This window comes from Aegilops tauschii, chromosome 6 (assembly GCF_002575655.3).
Source record: "Aegilops tauschii subsp. strangulata cultivar AL8/78 chromosome 6, Aet v6.0, whole genome shotgun sequence".
NCBI classification, from domain to species: Eukaryota; Viridiplantae; Streptophyta; class Magnoliopsida; order Poales; family Poaceae; genus Aegilops; species Aegilops tauschii.
This window is the reverse complement of record NC_053040.3, coordinates 357,027,687-357,054,320: the sequence shown is the minus strand read 5'-3', so window position 1 is coordinate 357,054,320 and position 26,634 is coordinate 357,027,687. Positions and strand designations below refer to the sequence as shown.

The window sequence follows — 26,634 nt, the reverse complement described above, 5'->3', positions numbered from 1 at the left end:
GATGTCGTACTGCCTTCTGGGGGCATCGTTCTGGAGCAGGTGCTGACTGGAAGGGCACAGAGGCGGAGCGGGGTTTCATCCCCCGCATCGAGGACGGCGGATCTCGGCAGCATGCTGCAGTGGAGTCTCGGCGTCCGATGCGGGTGGACGGACTAGCGCAGGAGGATGGCGCTGTCTGGCGTCGTGGTGGCGTCGACGGCAGGCCTAGCATGATTGTTGCGTCAGTTCATGTTCTGAAAATGGATCGGTGGAAGACTGCGGTGACGACACATGAGAGTGCGTCGGACCGGTTTGTACCCTAAACCCAGTATGTTAGACTTTGGTGCGAAGTCTTGGTATTAGGCTCGGACTATCGGCACGCCTTCATCAAATGGATATGAGTAGCGACAGTTGTTGCTAAGATGGTGGCTTTAGACTACCTGATGTACTATTTTGTAAAGTCGTTGTGAATAATTAATAAAATGGCTGCATCCATCGCTCAGATGGAGAGGCCGGGGGTAATCCTCCATTTCTAAAAAAAACAGAACTCTCTCAAGCACGTCTGTCGTGAAACAATGGACAGACTCAAATAAAAGTGATTCGTAGTTCCAATTTTATTCCTTCGGGACCCTTTACAAGCTTATGTTGCTTGCTTGGGACATAGTACAACAGTTCGAAACGTATACAATGGTAGGAGTATCACGTAATGGTGCTTTGACAAGCAATGTAAGTCGTCCCAATTGCTTGCCCAGCCCAATTAGCCACACACAAGACACAACCTTGCACGCTGACACTACGGCGCACAAGTAACTAAATACTGAAATTCGTATCCTTTCATCCATTCCATATGCACTGCAGCTGGAACATCTAGGACACGAACAGAGTAGAAGAATGCTATAGGCAGACATGATCGGAATCTGTCGTAGCAAAACCATACAGATTTCTCCATGCCTCCAATCAACTAGTACTATCTCGTACTAACAATCTGAACAAGAATTCCCAAACGAATGCACGCAATCCATTTCCCAGATCAACAAATAGCTGAGCCAGGCAATTCCTCTCTGATCCACTGATCCCCTTCTGGTAGTGGTAGCGTGGAAAACTACTACGCGAGATCTTAACCAGCGTGGATGAGAGAGAGCCAATGCACCGAGCAGATTAGCCCTCGGCGAATACCGGAATTTAAGCGCTGGAAGAGTGGAAGATTTGCACCAGCGACGAGTAGGTGCCGAAGACGGCGAGCACGAGGCCGAGCACCACCAGGAGGACGTCGCTGAGAACCCCGACCCAGCCCATCTCGGCGCCGAACACCTTGATGTGGAAGGTGGCCGGCAGCACGAAGCCGAGCAGCACGCAGACGCTGCTCCCCACGAGGGAGAGGAAGTCGGTGAAATTGGGCACAAGCATGGCCGCGAGCCCCACGGCGACCACGAGCACCCACCGCATCCACCAACAGTAGCGCTTGCCGTGGAACAGGCGCTCGGCGACCTCGTACACCGGGTTCATCATCACCGGCATGGTGAAGAAGAGGTTGATGCACAGCCCCAGCTGCACGGCGGCCGACAGCCACCCGCTGCCGAGGTTGGTAGTGATGATGTCGCGCGTGGCGTCGCCGAACGCGACGTACCCCATGACACCGAACAGCCCGTACATGACAGCGATGAACGCCATGGACAGCCCGAGCGTGGCGCCGAACCTCTTCTTGTCCGCGGCCTCCGCCTCCAGCGGCAGGACCATACAGACGCCCTCGAAGGCGTATACGGACACGCCCGCGCCGTAGAGGAGCGCGGCGGGGGCGCCGAACGCGGCGACGGGTGGGTGCGTGGCGAGCCAAGTCGACACGTCCTGGCCAACAACGACCCCCATGGCGCCGAGGTCGACGACGTCGGCGAAGATGCTGAGCGGCGCGAGGAGCGTGAGCGTCTTGATGGAGTTGAGCCCGAGCTGGAACGGCAGCATGGCGTAGATGAAGAGCGCCTTAGGGGAGAGGAATACATTTGAGGAGGGGGCGAAGACGGGGTAGAGGTGCGCCATGGTGTTGGAGATGAAGATGAGGTACCCGACGCAGAAGCTGGCCTGGCTGAGCACCAGCATGGTGTCCACGGCGAGGCGGCCGGGCGCGCCGAACACGGCGTCCCCCAGATCCCCAAACGAGGAGAGCATCTTCGGGTGGTCGTCGGCGAGGCGGCGGCGGCAGGCGACGAGCAGCATCATGCAGTAGAAGGTGAGCAGCGCCACGGAGAGGAGCAGGATGGAGCCCGCCGCCCAGCCGGTGCGCGAGAACGTGTAGGGCAGGCCCAGCACGCCGGCGCCGACCACCGCGATGAAGACGTTCGCGAAGGTCTTGGGCTGCGACGAAAGGTGGCCCCCTTCGGCGCTGTGGTGCGGCAGCAGCGGCGCCGAGTCCAGCCGCGACGACGACGAGCTCGCGTCGCTCCCCAATCCCATGGCGCCCGGGCGATTGAATCGAAATTAACACGACGAATCAAGACCACCACACGCAGCAGAGAGACGGAAGATGGAGCCACGAGCAGGCGAATTCGACGGGATTCGTCTTCCTCTCCGGTCGTCGGAAGTATCGAGAGAAAACGGGCGATCTCGCGGCGGAGGAAACCGATGAGGAAGGAGTGGCTGCGGTCTCCCTCTCGGGGGGGTTGCCGGTGCTTTTGTAGAGAGGAGAGGATGGCCTGCCATCGTGGGAAAGTATTTTGCCAAAAAAATCGTGGGAAAATATCAGAGATCTCAAAATATCATGGACGTGGTCCATGAGCATGTTTTGTTTTCTGCGTGCCCCGGGGCCACCTAGAAGCGCGTGGCGGTGTATGAGTAGTACAGTAAGTGGCTTTATTTGCTGGAAATAAAATAAGGCCCAGCCCCACTCCCTGAAAATTAAGGGGGAGATGATTAGATTAGAAAAAGAAAAAAGGAAAAGAACAGCCATATGATGAAGTGGGAGCACGGATGGGAGCATGGAGAGGGAGCAGGCAAGCCGGATCCGTACAGTACCTACCAAGATTGATGTATGTGTTTGACTGCCACGTGTTCTCGTGTGAAATCGTACAGCCTGCACACAGCTAGGGAGGATTTTCTTCCTTTTTTATATTTTCCAAATTTCCTCTGTATTTCCAGAGTTTGGGTAAATTTATCACGTGTTCTCTAATCTACTATACTCCCTTCGTTCACTATTATAAAATGTTTTAGATATTTCAATATACACTATAAGAGCTAAAACGAGTGAACAAACACACTAAAATCCGATTATATATTCACAGTGAACGGTGGAAGCACTATTAAGGGTCTCTTTGATTCATAGGATGCAAAAACACAGTAATAGGGAAAAACGTAGGATTGAAATGGCATGTCCATGGATCACTATAGGATTTGAGTTTGTTTAATTGTGTCACGGGAAAAACAAAGGATTTCTTTCAAAAGGTTGGAGTGGATGTTAGAATTCCTGTGAAATGTAGTACAAATGAATCCTTAGGAAAAAAACCATACAGAATTCAATCCTATGAATCAAACGACAAACGTAGGAAAAAATTCGAAGGATTCTAATCCTCCAAAGATCCTATAAATATCCTTTGAATCAAAAGACTCTAAAGGGAGAAAGGGAGGTTGATAGGTTGCCTCACCTCATCCCCTGTTTATTTTTTTATATGCTCTCCCCCCTTTGACTTTTATTGATTATATTTGGTTGTCTCGTCTAATGCCACGCAAAATAAAAAACAACAAAAATAGAGTAACTTGAAACAATATAAATCAAATGGTACTTTTTCAAAGCCATGTGCAACATTAACTCAATCAAATCAAATCAAATCTTAACTAAATTTAAAAAAATCTTTCCTTCACCTATCCATACACAAATCAAATCAAATCTTACCAAAACTTCACCTAAATCAAAATTTTCTTTGCCTTCCTCTACCTATACTCAAATCAAATTAAATCATATGATGTGTAATGTATACATTAGACATAATTGATGTTGAACCACTAGAATATGTATACTCCCATTGCAACGCATGTGTAGTTAGCTATGACTAATACAATTCTCAGTAAGCCGTGTTCTCCCATGTTGTCGTGCATGGTAGTTTCACATTGTTCTTGTGTTCGTACATACTTTACCCTTTTTTCTTAAAACAGATGGTTTGGTTCCGCGGTCAAATATTCATAAGTTGCTACATAATTTATATATTGATATACTTGCTATAGAAGTGTTTTATATTGCACAAGCAAGTTAAACTTTGTGCAAATAAAACAATATCTCAAAACATACATCAATCAAATCAAATAATCAAAAGATCTCCATACATCTACTTGCATCATAAAATATGTCATAATTGTGGCAATTAATTTCTTGACAACTAAAATTTAATCTCTGAGTGTGAATACATCATCACCAACTCCGGTCTTTATAAGAGTATATACTCCATCCGTTTCTTTTTTACTTTGTGTATTAGATCTGTCTGGAAGTTAAAGTTTGCAAAGTTTGACCAAGTTGATGTATAAAAAACATAAGCATCTATAACACCTAATAAATATAATATGAAAATGTATTTCACGATGGATATAATGATATTGATGTTATATTGTGAATGTTCATATTTTTTATACGAACAGTTTGAATTCAGAAAAACCTAATACGCAGACTAAAAAGAAAAGGGAGGGAGTACACACTAGTGCTACTAGTTGCCGCGTTTGTCAAGTAGTAAGCCAACCATTTTTGCAATTCCACTGTGCTAGGATATTTGGACTTTTTCTTGTTCGTCCACGGGTACGCAGAGGCAGCATAGTCAAGGTAGAGCCAACAACGCAAGAAAGTGCAATATCAATAGATGCAAAGACACAGATGGCGGTTGGGCTCAAAGAAATTAAAGGATCGATCTGGTCATAGTGGACAACGGACATGATGAACTTGGCGGCTAAGAGAGTTGCGGCGGTTGGAAAGAAGAAGATGACATGCATGAGGAAACTAGAGTTAGACACTCATTGTATGTGAAGAGGTAAAATCTTAGATCAAATAGTTACATTGATAATTAGACACTCATATATAATAATGCTAAAAGAACTAAATACTAGTACACCTTGTTTGGCTCCCAAGAATTGAACTTGAGTTATTCAATTAAATTGCAATTCCAACATAATTTCAATGTGATTTCGAAATTTTACAATTTCAATGTTATGTTTTGGTGACACGATGAAAATGAAAGTTAATCATTGTATGAAATTTTGTTCATTGGAATTTGAGCCCCGTGTCCACTTAAAATATTACTCGGAATCAACTGAAATTTGACCAACATTGTCCCTACTCTGACCAATATTAGGTATTTAAATTTCAACTCCATGTTCTTTTTTTTGAGAATTTTATCATTCATATCACGAATCAGTACAAAGTAGTTGACCCTTACAAGCACACTGAAACGCAAACACAAAGGACCATGAACACCTAGAGTACCCTAAGACAACCATAACACAAGAAGATCTCCGGAGCCCTGTGTCATCATCCCTCAATCTTGAGAGAAGACCCCTGCAGCAGAAGGGTCTGCAACCAGTCGCAAGCAGGTCATCATCTTCGACCTCGGTACAATTGCCGCCACGCTACTTCCTCCTTTCTTGACACCAGCGGTGAGAGGGCATGGACATCAATCCAACACACCTGCAACAGTCGTCGCCATTTTTGGCTTTGAGTACCGCGAAAAGTGTCCCTTCCGGAAGGAAGAGAACTCGAGTCATCCGACCGGTCCAGCACCGCGGCCAGGCCATCCGCCCGGACAAAGTAGGATCTCCCACCAGCATCAGCGCAGAGGAAGGAGAAGAACAACAACAACAAATCATACCGACAAGGAAAAAGAAGGGTCTTCGTCTCCCTGCATTCATAGCCCATCTGAGGACCCAAACGGCCAGTGTCGATGGACCTCCAGCCACCATAGCCCGCGACCTCGACGAGATCTGGGGATCCCCAACCCCGCTGGCTCCTAGACGAAGGCAAAAGCCTCGCCTGACCGCGAACGGAGCCCAGAGAAAATTATTCCGACGCGACACCACCGCAACGGCCTCTGCAGCGTCTCCCTCAACCCTAACCCTACCACACACCCACCTAGCGAACAAACCCGAGGTTCCCCCTCCCTCCCGCCGCCGGAGCGGCCGATGGAGAGAGAGGGAACCGGCGGCACGCAAGGGAACCCTCGTCGCCTCCCTAGATCGCCTCGTGCGATCCTCAACTCCATGTTCGTAGTATAAAAATTTAATGAATATATTTTAAACCTTTTGCGTTCTTGAAATTAATAAAGTTAGTGATATTTTCATGTGATTTTTGTGCTGGTCAGCGAGCCTTGCCGTTTTGATAGTCTATTCAAAATTCCACGGCTAGGAAAAATATCTCATGGCTTTCAATGGCAAAAGGGAGTAGTAACTAGGAACAAAATATCTTGCATCTTTTCCCGCCAAAAAAATATATAGCTTACGCCTTAAAAGAGAACGTGGCAAAGACGAATTGCACCTCCCGTTTTGTACTTCGTTCCAGGTGTGCGGCTCACATTTTTTCCATATGCTGGTTCCCAGACGGCCGTTTCTTGCCCATGCTCTCCCATTCTTATCACACCCACCCACTCCTCTGTGAGTCACATTTCTTATCAAAACGCAGTGGCGTTGATCGCTGTCTTGCATTCCACTTGTTATGTAGGTGTAGCATATGACTATTCAAATTTTCTGAAACGCTAGGCGATGGCTCGATGCTTGCATCATTTTTCCAGGTACATTATTACATCATCCCCTGTGTAGTATATATAACAAGAGTAAACGAGCGACTGCCGTCCGCTTCAGAGAAGACGGCGTCGGCACGACCAGACAAAGACGCAATCAAGCTGGACCGGCCACTTTGGCAGCAAGTTGCCATGGAGAAGTTAGCCGGCGTGAGCAGGACGGCGACGCATCGCGGAGCATGGCGTTGGCGTGCATACCCTGGGTTTGGTAGGGTTCGTTCCGTTGTTGTTATCAAGCCCATAAATAAACGGGATGTTTCGAGTTTCAGTAGTCAAGTTGCCTTTCGTTTTCTTAGAAAAAAGCCGCTGCCTTTCTTGACGCTGACGTTTGCTCACACTTGTTCTTAGTGGTTGTTTGGAAAGGAAAATATCAGCCTATCTCAAAAAGAAAATAGCATCAGGTTTCTAGAAACTAGTAAACGTGCACGTGCGCAAAGCAACCTATACAATTCATGTGGGTATTGAATATCCAAATTCATATGTATATTAATTAATTTACATGTAACGGAAGCTCTCCTGGGTGAAATGAAGCTCACTGTATACTATTCCCTCCGTTCACAGATATTATAATTTGGATATTTCAATATAAACTGCATACGGACTCAAATGAGTGAACAAACACACTAAAACGTGTCTATCTACATCCGGTTCATATAAAAGTTAGAAACTCTTATATTTGTGAATGGAGGGAGTACTAAACATGCACTTGTGTCATCTTGATCAAAGCAGCCTATGAAATTCATGTGAGTATGGAATGCTAAATTTAGATTCCAGAAATTTGATGTGGGGTGGGGGGTTAAAAATATATGTAGTGCCTGATGATCCCCGCATCTCTCATGGTCAAGCTTAATACAAACCCCATCACTTATCTTTTGATGATGTCATATGAAGTTCAAGAGGACAAGGAAATCCTAATCCAAGAAATCAGTCGTATAGTCAAGAATGCATGATTCTAACTTCTTGTATGAACTTGGAAGGACTTATAATATGTATAGTCATTGTCCACTTGAATATGACAGAGATGCAACTTTGAATAAAAATATTAAAATAAGTAGTTGTAATCCATTCCCTCTTGGGTTCGGCCTACATGTTATCTTCAGAAGTTTAATTGTTGGACCCGACTACAACGCTGCCCGTGGGAGTGATGGTGCGACGATAGAAGAGTCTGCCATTGGGTCAAGACCATTTTGCCCCCATCCTGAGTCTCTCACCGCCTGTGGTGTGACATTCGTGAACAAAAATGAAGGGAATTTAACATTTTTGTATGACATATATGGGATGCAGAATTAGTCTGCATCTGGAAAGATTAAACATGAATTAAACTTGTCATCTCAACATCTCAGTTGTGGAGAAAGGTCTAGTGTTCTAGAATGGCAAACTATACAGTAAGGTAAATAGGCATGAGTAGATCACGCGCTAGAATCATTGTTTCACAAAGCTAAACCAGGAAAGGGAAAACCCACACAATATTTAGGAAGACCAAAGCCACACAAAAGACGTTTCTAATGAGATGAATATACCCACAAGAAAACAAATTTAATTAGCAAATTAACTACTCATTTATACTCAACATAAATAAAAGTGCACTGATGATGTGCATACCCTTGCTGGATTGACAAGTTTAAATTGTTGTCAGTGGTAGGACCAAATGCACAGGCAAATTCATGCCAACAATTGTGGATAAAAAAGTAAAAGAAAATAGAATAATCGAATTGAGCAACGCGCTACCAAGAATACACTGCAAAGGCGGTGTCATGCGGGGGGCAAGAGTGTTTAGAATTGAGATCGAGAGAGGAACGAGAGACAAACACCAAGATGTAAAAGTAAACTTTTCTTCTCATTGATGATGGGATTACACATATATATATAGCCCCTGAAGGGGTGCGGCCGAAGGGATGTGAGGCAGCCACCTCGGTTAGAAAAGCAGGGATTAATAGGATTAATTAAATCCTAACACTCCCCCTAATCCATGCTTGTTAGTGTAAGTATCATCATCTTGAGAAGCTCCTCCAAAAACCCTGTGGGAAAAATATGAGGAGATAGGTGTTCCATATGTTGCTAAAATTCCTTCAAACCCAGTGGGAAAAATAAGGAGAAAATGATGCAACATATAATGGTTATTGTCTCTTTTAACTCAATACGAGAAAACCCATAGAGTTTAGAGGACAATAAATATGTCGTATATACTTTCCTAAAAACCCCGGTGGGGAAAACAGAAAGTATGACATATGATCTCATGTTGATATTACCTCATTAAAAACCTTCATGAAGGGAAAAAGAGTATAATATGATGCATTGAACAGGAACAATTCAGGAAGATACTCCCCCTGATTCTTGCAAAAATTCGAAGGCGTCACATACCAAAACATAGAAGTTGGTAGAGACCCGCTGAACAAATCAGTCGCATGATTTGACTTGCAAGATATGCAATATAGTGATATTGCTTATTATGTATCATGTTTGCATCCGGGCAACACAAGACACATTATCATTGAGATAATGGTTGGTGAATGTAGCCATGAGGTCTGATTTGAAGACTCTTCATGAGAGGGCTAACACACCTAGTAGGAACACTAAACTTGTCTACGATCTGATAGTGGGGATCTGATCGATGTATCCAATGATATTGGTGTTCAGATTTCTCCGAAACTGAAAAACCAGGACAAGATGTTTCATGCCTTGGAGATATCGAAAGATATTCTTGAGTACCAACCAATTGTGTTTGGTGGATCCAATGGCATTATGGAACGTTGAGTCCCAATATCTCATTTCCATCATCTCTCGGTCTAGTAGATCTTTCTCTACGTCTAAAGAATGAACTACCATGAGAGTTATGGATAGATAAGATTTGTCCACAATGAAATTCTCCAATATATTTTGGATATAGACAACATAGTATACCATAATGTATGAATGAAGGTGTTCAAGTTGTAGTAACGAGCGGTATTTTGGTTTACCCAAATCCTTCATTTTGAAGTCCGTCACTTAGATGATTACATGTGTAGTCATTGCAGACACACAACACATGGATAATCATCATTGTAGGAGTAATCCTTATGTACAAGGATCTCACTACGTCGGTTGTACCATATGTACCGACAACAATAAGCCGTATGGTGGCTTACCGATTTTACACAATGTATGTTGCATTTTGTATTTCGGTTCAGAATTGAGATTCCATCGGAAATCAATCATATATGTCTGAATCTAGTGATCCACATGGACATGTGATCACTACGTCTATCAACCGCAGAGATAGATGATTTTGAACTGCCAATGATATAAGTTATCGGAATGAGATTCCACCTCTGGAGAATAGTTGGGTATTGCGTGAACCCTTGTGCTACAATACTTGCTCTTTGTTTCACCACCTCATTGTTCTCAATTCTGTTTCTAGAAGAAAACTGGTGTAGGTATTGCTTATGAATACCTTCCCATTATTGAGCAAGATCATTTCTACCTAGATTATACCCTTTGCTTGAGTTCAGTCCGAGTGTTGATCATACTTTGCCATGGCCATGGTCTTTGGATCTGAATCATTTGTAAGGTTTTGCAATCTAGTTGAGAAATGTATGTCGACAATTGTAGACTTCCGGTTATATGATTCTCCAGAATCTATATATCAATATATAGTTGATGAAAATATCGTTACCCGTAGTGACTTCTCGCGATTTCCCAATGCGACTGAGTCGGGTATTCCGATATCCCGGTCATTGTGTGCACTATGACCTGGGTTGGTGGAGGTTTCCCGTCCACTGGGTGTATACTACCCATTAGGTGTCTGCCAACGTGAAGTTGACTTGCATTTACTGATTCACAGGCCTTGATATCCTTGCTTGTGAGAAGTTGAATCCTGATGTACTTCTGCCATACATCTCCCCCTGTTGCTTTGAACGAGGAGTGGAGTGGATTTTGCTGGTACCTCCACTCTTTCAGGCGTACTTTTGCAGGATTGTAGGATTGTGTGACACATTTATAGTCAGTAAATGAATCCGGCAGATTATTTGCAATGTGTTGCAAATCTTCTGAACGCATGGTTCAGATCTTTGAGTACGTGGATTTGAGGCAGAAATGTGTTGAACATTCCACTAATTTCCTGGCATTTTTATGGTACTTGAAATCTCCCCCTAATGCCTGGAAATGTTCCTCATTGAATCAGCATACTGGCCTTGAATAACTCCCCATGTGAGGGGCTTGAGGTATTGACGGAAATACAGTTATTCCTCACATAGATCCCAACTATATGTTGAGGGGCCAATGATGTATGTCGGGTGGTGATATTGGTATGCAACCGAATTACTGCAGATAGGAAATACTTGGTAGGTATCCACATATCAAAGATAGAGGAGAATAATGTTATGCAGTTCTGTCATGAGCGTGTAAAACTGCATGACTCCAACGTAAAGTTGGCAAGTTGCAATTCCAAAGTAAAGATAATGCAATGAGCTTAACTCTTTGGATAGGATTCTACCAAACCATTTTGAGTCTAGACATTAGTACAAATTGCTAAACTTCAATCCAAGGGCCATAGAGAAGGCACTCAAAGGAGAATTCTGCAATGTTATCCATTCGATTTGCTTGAAATCGATGTCAGGATAATGAGCCAATGGTTTTGTGTGAATAAAGCACACACTTAAGACCATCATGTAGATATGTCTTTTAGAACCATGGAATACCTTAATAGTCTAGTCAATGGATGGGAAGAGCCACTTACCTCAACTTGACGCATTCAAGGAGCCTGAGTGGTTCAGCGTAGACTTTAAGGTGTGCGACCTTAAAATTAGCTTCCCTGTGTCACTTGTAGTGCACATAAAATCCAAATGGTGTTAGAATTTAGCATCATAATAATCATAAACTATTGGAATTGTTGATAGTTTTGGTTTCAACCCAATGTCTCGATGACCAAGGCGAGTATGCCAAGTTTCCCATGTACAAGACATTTTGGAAAACTATCTTGGGCGCAACATGTGCTACGAGTTTTGTAGTATGTGTAGTACAATCCAGATGATACATAGAGAATGTGTTTGCCATATCCGTTGCATATGGTAAAGAGAAGATATTCCTCTTGGTTGTCATCATAAGTTTCACTATGGAAACTATTTTGACGGATACCTCTATAGTTTAGTTGGGTATGAGTTAAACCCGGAAGCAATAAAGCATCCTGACGTTACTCGAGTACCCACAGGGACAGTAAATATGACTCGAGTAGAGCCAACAAATACCTCATCGCGTCTAGCGATTTAATATATCTCCTTTCTCTCAATGAGAGTGGAAACATTGGACTTCCCTGAGTATAGAGTTTGTGGTGCATATGTCCACAAGGCACATATCATTTTTCATTGGATTGACTCCCGTAGAAATCTATATATAGACATGAAGATTTTCAATATGAAAAACACTGTCAGATATATAGAATACATACAAATGTATTTATACCAATGTGCTGATACAATATATTGTGATATACAATATAGGATGACAACAATAAATGGACATTAATTATAAATGGACATTAATTATACTGACCACTCAGGAGATTGAAAGACTATTCATAGTCTCCAAACATGTCGGTTGAGGCATATTCAACCATCACATTCTCCGTGCCCATAGGGTCCCGTCACAGCTGGTGATGTCGGATTGAAAGTTGAAGTAAGATTCAAACATTTGCCCTTGAGGTTCATTGTATCCCAGGAATTGCTGATACAAAATAACCAGATGTTGAGATCTGAATCTAATGCCTTATGATATATAAGACACCATTTTTCTGTTAGCGGTGTGATCCTAACCAGAGGTGATTCCAGGATTGCACACATTATCCCACGAGACACAAGAGTGATCATGATGTACATGGCCCATATAGGGCAGTGGTGGCCAATGAGGGCGAATGCCTCAAACTCTATAGCCATATGTTACCTCTATGGGTAAACCAGAGATAATTAATTTACAACCAGTAAATTAAAAACCATCATGGTTAATGTTGTAATGAACTTAGCAAAATCAATGGGTATTTCAAGAAGTTATCTTGAAACCATTAGTGTGAATCTCAAATTGCTAAATATGACACCTTGAAGATAATCTCCAAAATGGAGTAGATCTCTTAACACTAGAGAGTATAATCTGATGAAATCAGTAGATACTCACTCGTAATGCTTTATGTCATGACTTAGTAAAATGTGTGAGAGAGCACTTTGTAAAGCAATCATAATGTCAAAACGACAAAATATAGGCTTTATCAGTAGTCATCGATAATCTGCATAGGCAGTAGATCCATATGACTACCGTGTGATCTCAAACATCAATTTAAAGAAATCACCTTGAATTTTGCATCCGTATTTGCAAGAAATTGAAAATCTCAATTGCAAATAGACGTATTAATCTCGACATGTGGTTAACATGGAGAAAATATACATCTTAGGAAGATTCCGAAATACATCATAAGCCTCAGAGAAACAGTACTGTAAAGGTACTGAATATACTTTGCAAGAGATTAAAAATCTCAATTGCAAATAGACGTAATTAATCTCAACACGTGGCAAACGTGGAAATATATTACATCAATTTAGGATCTGGAATACATCGGTACTCAATAGATAACAATACTAAAATATATGTACTGATTTAGCAGGTCTAAAACAGGAATGAAATCACTGCTAAAACTATTGTTTATTGAAACAGAAAAGAAAGAAAAAAATTAACGAACGGCCCATGGCCATCCGGCCCACAGCCGAGCGGAGGGGAAAAGGGCAGCCGGAGGTCGCCCCAGGCGCCTGGGCCTGGGCCTCCACGGCCTTTGGCCGGCCCACCCGCTGTCGCGCCGTGTAAGGGGAGGAGGAGCGGTTACGGGTAAGGGTAGGAGACCCCGAAGCCCGAACCACCCCGATCCCCACCTCCTCCCCAGCGCCGCCGACGGGAGGAGTGGCCGCTGCATCCCTTGCGTCTCAGGCGATCACCGGCGCAGGCGGCCAGGGCGGCGGTCGATGGCGGCCATGGCGCACCCGAAGAGGCGGCCGAAGTGCTGCTCCCCGCGGCTGCTCGAGCCGGCGGTTGTCCCCAGTGGCGGCGGGGCCTTGACGAGCTCCGAGCGGTGGGGCGGTGATGAGGCCGAGCGAGGGGCGCGGCCGACGGCGCGTGGGGCGCGGGGCGCGGCCGACGGCGCGGCCATGCGGCGACGGCACGCGGGGCGCGGGGCGAGGCCCGGAGGCCGGGCAGCCGGGCGTGGGGTGCGGCCGGGGCAGCCAGCGCGGAGGCCGTAGCCTGGGGTGCGGCGCAGCGCACGACCGAGCGCGGACGGGACGGCGAGGGCAGGCGTCGGCGACAGCGGCACAAGCCATTCCGCCGGAGCAGGAGCGGGTGGGGGCGGAGCCCCGTATGCAGGCGCGCATGCGGCTCCGGTTGTATGCAGCGCGAGCGGCGGCGTCAAGGCCGCGTCCAGAGGCGTGCTGAGCGCCCCGGATGGCGTCTCCAGCGGCGCGGCGCGGACGGCTGGGCGCGAGGCCCGCATGGCGCGGGCACGGCCAACGCTGTAGCCAGGGTGGTCTCAGCGAGCGAGTTGGTTGGCCTTCTCGCTCTTGGTAGAGCAAAGTGCGTGATAACGTGTTTAGAATTGAGATCGAGAGAGGAACGAGAGACAAACACCAAGATGTAAAAGTAAACTTTCCTTCTCATTGATGATGGGATTACACATATATATAGCCCGTGAAGGGGTGCGACCGAAGGGATGTGAGGCAACCGCCTCGGTTAGAAAAGTAGGGATTAATAGGATTAATTAAATCCTAACAAAGAGTACATTACTTGAGCCAGTATGAAAATACATTAAGACGTGCATACAAATAAGGCTTTGTCATGAGTTCTTCCCAGCATATTGCATACATAATTTGAAGGGGCTTGTTTAAAGAAAAAGGCGGCATGTTATACTTTGCCACTCATGAGTTGCAAGCACGTTGTTGAAGTTGTGTAGCCACAGTCAACATCCTTAAACAGGCTATCACCACTCGTACAAAAGTTTTTTCACTTTGTCTAGATTTTTTGCCCTGAATCATGGGCGCTCTCCGTACACGCACCTCTGAAAAATAGAGAGCACCCATGTAAGCTTAAATTGTTTGGCCGAGGTCGGCTTAAAAAACCGGACTTCTTCCTTGATTGTTGTAGAACTACATGGCCTGAGCTGCAGTTATTTTATATCTGCTATTTTGGATTGCCAGAGTTCATGTTCACCTCCAACCTGCATCAGCAAAATATGTAGGCCTCAGTAGTATACTGGACAACTCCAGAGCTAATGGAACTGCATAATTTTCATACACCTGCATCAGGCTTGCCGATCAACTACTCAAGTAAGAGTTGAAACCGAGCTCAACCAGTAAGCAAAAAAAAATTCAGTTCAGAAAAAACGTCGCGCCCTTGTCGACAGTATGCAACAATCATACCTAAACACTATGTGCAGACATGGTGAGAGATGCCACTACATGTCACGGTTGTAGACCAGAAAACAACTAGCCATTCCTATTGTACAGATTTGCAAGTCTTAGGATGTGGTAAAATTCTAGGCAAGCAGGTTAGCACTGCCGTACTTGTCATTTGGATCAATACGGCTATTGTACATCTCTGACCTCCTCAGCCCATCAGTAAAAGAGCGAATCATGTAAGGCTTGATTCATATAAGTATGTGCATGTAATACTTTTATGATTTTAGATTCAAGACACTATTGAGGAAACACAAAATTCATCAAAGCACTAGAGTTAGTTTTTAGTTCTCCAATATCAAACTGACAAAATGCACTCAGAATTATCGTAACAAAGAAAATCATTTGCTAAAATTGGTTCGACATTAACAGAAAAAATCACCAATTTAAGGATGTGCTTAAAAAGATCAAAACAGATGCAGAAGATAAAAGTCATCAATTTCCATGGACAAATCACCAATTATATATAAGCTAAACATACTTATGTACTGATATATGGGATAAAATGAAGGGAAACGTTTAGTTTAAACCGGATGATTTTTCTGTCTCGGTAAGCCGCCTCGTACGCACGCCACGTGCCCCCCCCAGTCCATCGCTTTTTCCTCCCACCTTATCCCTTCCGGCTCCTCCTCCTTCACTCGTCCCCCTCCTCATCTTCTTCCTTCCTTTTTTCTCCTCCACCTGCTGCTGCAAGGATGAGCCGACGCCGGCTAAATCCACATCAACCATGGAGAAGCTCCCACCTGGGCGGGGCATGGGGGTGGGGGGGAGGGGGGATGGACGACGAAGCATCCGCCCTCGGCGTCGCATCCGTCGTCACCACCGCGTGCTGCGTCACCCCATTTCCCGTCGGCATCGTGCTGCGTCATAGCATCCGCCCGTCGCCGCCGCGTGCTTCGTCGCATCAACCGCATTGCCGTCGTGCTGCGATGGAGCACCGCCAAGCCGGAGGGGGCTCTGTAGTGAAGCTTCACCGGAGGCCCTTGGGTGCTGCCATGGAGCTTCGGCGAGGGTAGTCGGTGCTACAGCGGAGCTCCAGCAAGCGGTGGGGCGCTGCAGTGAAGCTCCGCCGGCGGGGCCGTCGGGTGCTGCTATGAAGCTCGCCGCGTCGGTGCGGGCTGCAGTGAAACATCACCGACGGCGTTGAGTGCTGCTATGGAGCATCGATGGACCGCCGCCGCGCCGGCGTCGGTGCTGCAGTGAAGCATCGTCGGCGCTGCAATGGAGCTTCACCGGCGAGCCCGGAACTGCACTACAACGGGCTTCACCGGCGGCTGCATTGGAGCTTCACCGGAGCCCCTGAGCTGCGATGCAGCGGGGTAGGAGCTGCAGTGTAGCATCGCCGGCGCCGTCGGCAAAGCGTCGTTGCGCTGCCGGCGAGGGGGGCGCGGCTCCTACTGCCAGCATGCGGCCCTGCGTCCCTACGGCGATACGGTCGTTGCTTCCGTTGACCCGGCTCTAGGAGGATGCATCGAACGGCTGGCGACCCGACTTATTTCCCCAGGAAATCAGTCGGTTGACACCTAGCATCGCCCTAAAATGAAACCATGCTTCCTGTAATAGAGTTTAGGAGATGATAGGCAATGCATAGCTTAATTATGCATTCCCGATGCACACAAAAGTCCAAAAATCTGAGTAGACGTACATGTACAACTTTTATCTTTTCCGGCGACATTTAGATCTCAAAGTATTGCATGCACATAATTGGCCACAGAAATCAACCGATATTAGCATCGATGGTTGTACGCACGTCTCAAATGTAAACCAGGTGAGATTCACGTACTATAGAATAAAACTAAATATTGCAAAAAAAATCAAATGGATAAAGATGTTTGATGTCGCTCAAAATTGTATTTTCAAAAGTGAGACACCACTGTGGTTAAGTTGCTGCATAGAGTAATAGCAGGAAACATATTCTCATTTAATTAAATCAGCAATTATTTAGCAATTTAGTAATATAGCATGTAGTGTAGTCTTCTCTTTAAGTGTAGCAAGTATAAACTGCCTTACGGTGCAATTGTTTTGTTCAGATGCTTACCTCTCAAATCTCATTTTATTCTATGAAAGCCAATTGTACATTTGCATAGCAAAATATAAAATTGCCAGCACCTGCACAATTGGGATTAACATATTTTGGTTATGTGGACTGCCAAACTTATATATTAGTACTAATTCGTATCAACATTATATAGCTTCATATTATGGATAATAGGAATAGAAGATGATATGTGACTACCTGCGACTTGTATATGTGCAGAAATTGAAGATGTTTTATGATAACTATGAAGAATATCCCCCCTTCCAGAGGGTATCCATTGCTATCAAACCAGCACACATAGTGCCATTGCGGTCGATGCTATGAAGAATTCCAACCTGGGACCGCTTCTTGTCTTCCTCCCTAAGCCTTACCCAGTCTCCAGGACGAGGAGGGGACCTTCACAGGGTCTTGTAACCCATGGAGTTGTACAAGAATGTAGCTAGCACGTTCTTCCTCCTCCAAGCCAACCATGGTTACATAAGGGATTTCCATTGTTTCAGGAGTACAAGAGCTTTTAAGCTTTCTCGAGCGGACCATGTCACCGATTTACAACATATCCTTAAAGTGTGACCAATTAGTGCGACTTGGTTGAGTTGGCCTTGGATTTTCATAACTATCCCAGCCAGTGTTGTTACAATCCACATCTTGAGCACTAAAGAATGAAAAAAATAGAACAAATTTAGAGAAACATGCATGCAGAGAAAACATTAGCAGTACATAGTAAAAGTAAACTCTTGAGGAAAATAAACGCGCATTGACCATATATGACCATAAACGACACAACTAAGAAAGCAGTTCCATGCTTTCATGTGACAAACTTCAATAATGCTTAGCAGTTTGTACAATGTAATATAAGCAAATATTAAAATGAAATATGGTAAAATCACCGATCCATGGCAGTTTAACCAAATTATGTAAGTAGACAAGGCAGAAGCAGAAAGAGAGTTTTAGCATGCTACCTTTCAAATGATTGTAAAATATATGACATCAAGGAGCGATCCCGAAAGTCATACTCAAAGCAGCCAGAGAGGACATTCTCGACCTCCGTATGTAAATTGTACGGGAATATCTGTTTCTCTTTCTTCACGACAGCCGATTGATAAATCTCATCTGATGATTTGGCACGCCAAGGCTGAATGCCACTGAACATCTCAAGAATGCTGCAGGCGAAACCCCAATGAGTATGTCTCGTAACTAATTGGGCCTCTGATGTTTGGTCGCCAATGTTCTGGGGCATGTAATTTGGAGTCCCAAGTCTTTGGATAAGATCTGGATTTGGCAGCGAAAGTCCAAACAGCAAGGATGTAACCCAAATCCCCAGCACGGCATGGTCATTGTCATCAAGGAGAAAATTACAAGACTGGAGATTCCGAACAAATATTCCCCTGGAGTGTAGTTCTAGCACACCATGCGGCAAATCAGCGCAATATCTGCAAGTTAAAGGAAACTTACAGGTTTATCTGCTCCCAGATGAGGTCGTCGGCGTCCGTTGGGCAGCAGAGGAGGACGCCGCCCCACGCTCATGTACTTCCGTGTGGCAGCACAGGCATAGGCATCCCGGTGTTCTTGACCGGCGGGCGGCGGGGAGGCCAAGCTGAGCGGAGGATGATTGGCGATGCTAGGCGTAAGTCGGGCGATGCTATCCGATTCCTAAGTCGCCTTCGCGGCCGTCCGATGTAGAACACCGCGTCCGTCCGATCTGCACGTGCACGCTTCCTCTCGCAAAGCCCGTCGTCCATAGCGGTCGATGCGTTGCAATGAAACAGGACGCCCCCCATGCGAACAGATCCCCATCTGTGGCCGCAAATCGCGGCGCTTCCTCCATCTCCACCTGCCCTGCGATTTTAGCTCGCCGGAGACTACAACGACCTGCGGGCGCCGCCCCTTCTCTCCACCTCCACCCCTCCACCTACTCCACCTCCCGCGATGGCGCACCACATCGCCAGAGACATGGCCTACTCCGCCATGGCTTGGAACTCCGGCGAGGGTTCCTCTGTTCCCCGGCGGACAACTTCAGCTCCGGCAACAGCCCAGCCGTCATAACCCATATGCAACACAACGTGGTCCCAACGATGCTTCAATACAGCACCGGTTGCCCGGCGATGCGGCAATACAGCACACCGACGGCGCTCCATAGCAACACCGGCGGACCCGAAGACGCTCCATAGCAACACCGGCGACCCCCGACAATGCTCCATAGCAACACCGGCGGCCTCGATGACGGTCCATAGCAACGTCAGTGATGCTCCAATACAACACTGGCGGCCTGGCGAAGCTCCATAGCAACACCGGCGGCCCCCGACGACACTCCATAGCAACATCGGCGTGTTGCATTGCAGCTCCGCCGCTAGCGCAGAACACCACGCCCCGTTGCACTGGAGCTACATCACTCACCACCGTGTTGCACTGTAGCTCCGCCGACGGTGCGCAACACCATGGCCGTTGCACTGCTCCGCCGCCGGCACATGGCTGTTGCACTGCAGCTCCTCCGCCCACCACATGTGTGTTGCACTGGAACTCCGACGTCGCCGTGCAGCAGCACGCCCGTTGAACTGCAGCTCCGCCGCCCACCGGCGGAGCATCCTACGCCCCCGGCTCAGGCGCTTGCAGCGCGTGACTGGCCGTCTACACCCTGGCGCCCCAGCCACCGCAGATGGTTTTCCCTCACGGCGGCAGCAGAGAAAAAAAGCAAGGCCATGGCGAGGAGTAGTACGAGAGAAAGCCATGGAGAAGAAAAGGGGATTGCGTTTCGATGAAAGGATAGGGATGAGTGGTTCCCGTGAGATAAGGGAAAGAGTGGGAGGTGGGACGACCCACGGGGACACGTGGCGTGTCTAGCGAGCGGTTTACGTGAGTAGAAAATCAGTCGGTTGATTTAGATCGTTTTCCTTTTTCAAACGGGGTTAGCGACCGATGGATTAGTATCTTGTAACGCATGGCTTGCAGCGATAGAGCATGTCCAATGGGGGCTTTAGCGCAGGGGCGCCAGGACAGAAATCCTGGTCAATCGACAGTTAGGCTTTTAATTCCTGGCGTTAATCAAGCGTCGACGCAAGAAGTAGAGTCCGGCGCTTGAGCTACTTTTGCTCTATGGGATAATAGCACTGCCGCACCAGCCCACTTTATTAGCGCCTGAAAACTAGCACTCTGCATTGTAGCACACCGACGCCTGGATAGTTTTTTAACTTTATGATATTTTCAATTTCTTTAAGCGCCCGTATAAGCGGCTTGCATTGAAGATGCCCTTAAACACCAGAGGATTATGTGCCATTAGATCTTTGATGATGAATGTGAAGGAAATATGCCCTAGAGGCAATAATAAATTTATTATTTATATTTCCTTATATCATGATAAATGTTTATTATTCATTCTAGAATTGTATTAACCGAAAACTTAGTACATGTGTGAATACATAGACAAACAGAGTGTCCCTAGTATGCCTCTACTAGACTACCTCGTTAATCAAAGATGGTTAAATTCCCTAGCCATAGACATGTGTTGTCATTTGATGAACGGGATCACATCATTAGAGAATGATGTGATGGACAAGACCCATCCGTTAGCTTAGCACTATGATCGTTTAGTTTATTGCTATTGTTTTCTTCATGACTTATACATGTTCCTATGACTATGAGATTATGCAACTCTCGAATACCGAAGGAACACTTAGTGTGCTATCAAACATCACAACGTAACTGGGTGATTATAAAGATGCTCTACAGGTGTCTCCGATGGTGTTTGTTGAGTTGGCATAGATTGAGATTAGGATTTGTCACTCCGATTGTCGGAGAGGTATCTTTGGGCCCTCTCGGTAATGCTCATCACTATAAGCCTTGAGAGCAATGGGACTAATGGTTTGGTTGTGGGATGATGCATTACGGAACGAGTAAAGAGACTTGCCGGTAACGAGATTGAACTAGGTATGATGATACCGACGATCGAATCTCAGGCAAGTAACGCACCGATGACAAAGGGAACAAAGTATGTTGTTATGCGGTTTGACAGATAAAGATCTTCGTAGAATATGTGGGAGCCAATATGAGCATCCAAGTTCCGATATTGGTTATTGACCGGAGATGTGTCTCGGTCATGTCTACATAGTTCTCGAACCCGTAGGGTCCGCACGCTTAACGTTCGATGACGATTTTTATTATGATTTATTCGATTTGTTGTACTGAAGTTTGTTCGGAGTCCCGGATGAGATCACGGACATAACGAGGAGTCTCGAAATGGTCGAGACATAAAGATTCATATATTGGAAGGTTACATTCGGACACCGGAATGGTTCGGGTCGTTTCAAATGAGTTTCGGAGTACCAGGGGTTACCGGAACCCCCCCCCCCCCCCCCGGGGAAGTTATTGGGCCTCATGGGCCTAGTGGTGGAAGAGAGGAGGCAGGCCAAGGAGTGGCGCACGCCCCCCTAGCCCAAACCGAATTGGACTAGGGTTGGGGGGGGGCCCTTTCCTTCTCTTCTCCTCCTCCTGCCCCCCTTCTCCTTGTGGGAATAGGAAAGGGGGGCCGAATCCTACTTGGAGTAGGACTCCCCCCCTTGGGTGCGCGACACCTTGGCCGGCCTCCTCCTCCCTCCCCCTTTATATACGTGGGAGGAGGGCACCCCAAAGGCACACCAAAGTTTCTCTTAGCTGTGTGCGGTGCCCCCCTCCATAGAAACACACCTCGGTCATATCGTCGTAGTGCTTAGGCGAAGCCCTGCGCCGGTAACTTCATCATCATCGTCACCACACTGTCGTACTGACGGAACTCTCCCTCGGCCTCAACTGGATCAAGAGTACGAGGGACGTCATCGAGCTGAACGTGTGCTGAACACGGAGGTGCCGTACGTTCGGTGCTAAGATCGGTCGGATCGTGAAGACGTACGACTACATCAACCGTGTTGATAAACGCTTCCGCTTTCGGTCTACGAGGGTACGTGGACACACTCTCCCCGCTCGTGGCTATGCTTCTCCTAGATAGATCTTGCGTGATCGTAGGAATTTTTTTAAATACTACGCTCCCCCAACAGTGGCATCCGAGCCAGGTCTATGCATAGATGTTATATGCATGAGTAGAACACAATGATTTGTGGGCGATGATAGTCATACTGCTTACCAGCATGTCTTACTTTGATTCGGCGGTATTGTTGGATGAAGCGGCCTAGACTGACATTACATGACTGCGTTCATGAGACTAGTTCTACCGACGTGCCTCGCACATAGGTGGCTAGTGGGTGTCTGTTTCTCCAGCTTTAGTTGAATCGAGTTTGACTACGCCCGGTCCTTGTTGAAGGTTAAAACAACACACTTGACGAAAAATCGTTGTGGTTTTGATGCGTAGGTAAGAACGGTTCTTGCTAGAAGCCCATAGCAGCCACGTAAAACTTGCAACAACAAAGTAGAGGACGTCTAACTTGTTTTTGCAGGGCTTGCTGTGATGTGATATGGTCAAGACGTGATGATATATAAATTGTTGTATGAGATGATCATGTTTTGTAAAAGTTATCGGCAACTGGCAGGAGCCTTATGGTTGTCGCTTTATTGTATGAAATGCAATCGCCATGTAATTGCTTTACTTTATCACTAAGCGGTAGCGATAGTCGTAGAAGCAATAGTTGACGAGACGACAACGATGCTTCGATGGATATCAAGGTGTCAAGCCGGTGACGATGGTGATCATGATGGTGCTTTGGAGATGGAGATCAAAGGCACAAGATGATGATGGCCATATCATATCACTTATATTGATTGCATGTGATGTTTATCCTTTATGCATCTTATTTTGCTTAGTACGGCGGTAGCATTATAAGATGATCTCTCACTAAATTTCAAGGTATAAGTGTTCTCCCTGAGTATGCACCGTTGCGACAGTTCGTCGTGCCGAGACACCACGTGATGATCGGGTGTGATAAGCTCTACGTTCACATACAACGGGTGCAAGCAAGTTTTGCACACGCAGAATACTCGGGTTAAAATTTACGAGCCTGGCATATGCAGATATGGCCTCGGAACACTGAGACCGAAAGGTCGAGCGTGAATCATATAGTAGATATGATCAACATAGTGATGTTCACCATTGAAGACTACTTGATGATGTTTGCTAAGACTACGTCGGTGTTTCCCCCAAGAGGAGAGGATGATGTAGCACAGCAACGGTAGGTATTTCCCTCGGTAATGAAACCAAGGTATCGAACCAGTCGGAGAGCCAAGCAACAAAACGTAGACAACCCCTGTACACAAATAACAGCCACTCGCAAACCGACGTGTTAAAGGGGTTGTCAATCCCTTTCGGGTAACGGCGCCAGAAGGCACGTGACGAGAGAAAATTGTGATAGATTGAAATAATAGAACGCAAATAAAATAAAGTGCAGCAAGATATTTTTGTATATTTGGGTTTAATATATCTGAATAAAAATGCAAAGGAAAAATAGATCGCAAGGCAAATATATGACGAAGAAGACCCGGGGGCCGTAGGTTTCACTAGTGGCTTCTCTCGAGAAAAATAGCAAACGGTGGGTAAAAAAATTACTGTTGGGCAATTGATAGAACTTCAAACAGTTATGACGATATCCAGGCAATGATCATTACATAGGCATCATGTCCAAGATTAGTAGACCGACTCCTGCCTGCATCTACTACTATTACTCCACACATCGACAACTATCCAGCATGCATCTAGTGTATTAAGTTCATGGAAAAACGGAGTAATGCAATAAGAACGATGACATGATGTAGACAATATCCGTTTATCTATATGGTGGTAGATATAGATCCCGTCTTTTTATCCTTAGTAGCAACGATACATACGTGTCGGTTCCCCTTTTGTCACTGGGATCAAGCACCGTAAGATCAAACCCACTACCGGGCACCTCTTCCCATTGCAAGATAAATATATCAAGTTGGCCAAACAAAACCCAAATATCGGAAAAGAAATACGAAGCTATAAGAGATCATGCATATAAGAGATCAAAGAAACTCAAATAACTTTCATGGATATAAAAAGATATGACTGATCATAAACTCAAAGCTCACCAGATCCCAACAAACACACCGCAAAAGAGTTACATCATATGGATCTCCAAGAGACCATTGTATTGAGAATCAGCGAGAGAGAGAGAAATCCACCTAGCTACTAACTACGGACCCGAAGGTCTACAAAGAACTACTCACGCATCATCGGAGAGGCACCAATGGAGGTGGTGAACCCCATCCGAGATGGTGTCTAGATTGGATCTGGTGGTTCTGGACTCTGCAGCGGCTGGATGAATATTTCGTCGACTCCCCTAGGGTTTCTGGAATATTTGGGTATTTATAGAGCAAAGAGGCGGTCCGGGGGGCACCCGAGGTGGGCAGTGAAGGAAATATGCCCTAGAGGCAATAATAAAGTTGTTATTTATATTTCCTTATATCATGATAAATGTTTATTATTCATGCTAGAATTGTATTAACCGGAAACTTAGTACATGTGTGAATACATAGACAAACAGAGTGTCACTAGTATGCCTCTACTTGATTAGCTCGTTAATCAAAGATGGTTAAAGTTTCCTAGCCATGGACAAGAGTTGTCATTTGATGAATGGGATCACATCATTAGAGAATGATGTGATTGACTTGACCCATCCATTAGCTTAGCACTATGATCGCTTAGTTTATTGCTATTGCTTTCTTCATAACTTATACATGTTCCTATGACTATGAGATTATGCAACTCCCGAATACTGGAGGAACACTTAGTGTGCTATCAAACGTCACAACGTAACTGGGTGATTATAAAGATGCTCTACAGGTGTCTCCGATGGTGTTTGTTGAGTTGGCATAGATCGAGATTAGGATTTGTCACTCCGATTGTCGGAGAGGTATCTCTGGGCCCTCTCGGTAATGCACATCACTATAAGCCTTGCAAGCAATGTGACTAATGAGTTAGTTGCGGGATGATGCATTACGAAACGAGTAAAGAGACTTGACGGTAACGAGATTGAACTAGGTATGATTATACCGACGATCGAATCTCGGGCAAGTAACATACCGATGACAAAGGGAACAACGTATGTTGTTATGTGGTTTGACCGATAAATATCTTCGTAGCATATGTAGGAACCAATATGAGCATCCAGGTTCCGCTATTGGTTATTGACGAAGTGAGTCTCGATCATGTCTACATAGTTCTCGAACCCGTAGGGTCCGTGTCGGTGTCAAAACTGGTGGATCTCAGGTAGGGGGTCCCGAACTGTGCGTCCAAGGTCGATGGTAACAGGAGACAGGGGACGCGATGTTTACCCAGGTTCAGGCCCTCTTGATGGAGGTAATACCCTACTTCCTGCTTGATTGAGCTTGATGAATATGAGGATTACAAGAGTTGATCTACCATGAGATCGTAATGGCTAAACCCTAGAAGTCTAGCATGTATGATTGTGATTACCTCTACGGACTAAACCCTCCAGTTTATATAGACACCGGAGGTACAAAGTCGATTACAGAGAAAGGAATCTTCATATCTGAATGCCAAGCTTGCCATCCATGCAAAGGAGAGTCCTATCTGGACACGGGAGAGAGTCTTCTGTCTTGTATCTTCACGGCCCATCAGTCCGGCCCATGTCACATAGGCCGGACGTCCGAGGACCCCTTAATCCAGGACTCCCTCAGTAGCCCCTGAACCAGGCTTCAATGACGCGCAGATTGTCTTCGGCATTGCAAGGCGGGTTCCTCCTCCGAATACTCCAAAGCAGCTCTCGAACATAGGGAATGTGTCTGGCTCTATAAAACAAACACCACACACACACGCAGAGAGTATAATATTTCACAAGTCCAATCTACTGACAATTTTTGTAGCGTGACATCACGTCACTGCTCGGTCATTATTTCGAACCGTTTTTTAGCCTCCCGCTCCATGTTTCAAGATGCGGTTTTATTGGCACGTCTTGTCGAAGCAGAGATCGTGTCCCCTTATTGCGGGATTCTCATCAATACGGGCATGGGTAATCCAACCGCCCCGTTGGCACGATTCCTTGGGAATAGGCAAGTTTCAAGGCTTATGAGGAGGCGTTCGATATTCATCGCCTTTATAAAGGGGCACAGACCCGTCTTTTTCTTCCTCAACTTTTCCAACCTCGATCTCCAGCACCCAGGTTTCAACTTAATCGATCCAAGCCTCCCAGTCATGTCCGGACCCGGCCTCCAAGGCCGGTGGGTGGCCTCCTCTATCACAGAGGAGGATATCGCGAAGCTCCGGGCGGCAAGGTACCTGACCGCGGAAATCCTCCACAGGCTTCCTGCTAAGGGGCAGGTTATTCCTACACCCAGATCCGGCGAGAGGGTCGTATTCATCTCCCACTTCCTTCGGGGGCTAGGGTTCGCTCTCCACCCCTTCATTCGTGGCCTCATGTTTTATTATGGGCTAGACTTTCAC

At 46.0% G+C, this 26,634-nt stretch overlaps 2 protein-coding genes across 9 annotated transcripts; both read right to left on the bottom strand.

The window, feature by feature from the left end:
* Nucleotides 1-569: 569 nt before the first annotated feature.
* Nucleotides 570-2,666, bottom strand: LOC109756404 (amino acid transporter AVT3B). The gene has a single exon (XM_020315250.4). It carries the CDS (start codon nt 2,425-2,427, stop codon nt 1,162-1,164), a length of 1,266 nt encoding a protein of 421 aa, XP_020170839.1. The 5' UTR covers nt 2,428-2,666; the 3' UTR covers nt 570-1,161.
* A 10,601-nt stretch (nt 2,667-13,267) lies between these two features.
* On the bottom strand, nt 13,268-18,892 carry LOC109756406 (uncharacterized). 8 transcript variants are annotated; one of them, XM_073501560.1, is made up of 4 exons: nt 18,687-18,892; nt 18,194-18,394; nt 17,433-17,886; nt 13,268-14,958 (listed from the first exon to the last, which is right to left on the bottom strand). In XM_073501560.1, the coding sequence occupies exon 4, from the start codon at nt 14,236-14,238 to the stop codon at nt 13,684-13,686; it is 555 nt and encodes a 184-aa protein (XP_073357661.1). In that variant the 5' UTR covers nt 14,239-14,958; nt 17,433-17,886; nt 18,194-18,394; nt 18,687-18,892; the 3' UTR covers nt 13,268-13,683. The 8 variants fall into 8 exon arrangements, with proteins under 8 accessions (XP_073357661.1, XP_073357658.1, XP_073357659.1 ...); XM_073501557.1 differs by having other exon boundaries at nt 13,268-17,305; nt 18,194-18,503; nt 18,687-18,890; XM_073501558.1 differs by adding an exon at nt 17,235-17,305 and having other exon boundaries at nt 18,194-18,887.
* Nucleotides 18,893-26,634: the final 7,742 nt, after the last annotated feature.

Bases quoted from the DNA above. Each gene is read 5' to 3' on its own strand.
- LOC109756404 (XM_020315250.4), bottom strand. From the start codon at position 2,427: ATGGGATTGGGGAGCGACGCGAGCTCGTCGTCGTCGCGGCTGGACTCG.
- LOC109756406 (XM_073501556.1), bottom strand. From the start codon at position 14,238: ATGCGGGCCTCGCGCCCAGCCGTCCGCGCCGCGCCGCTGGAGACGCCA.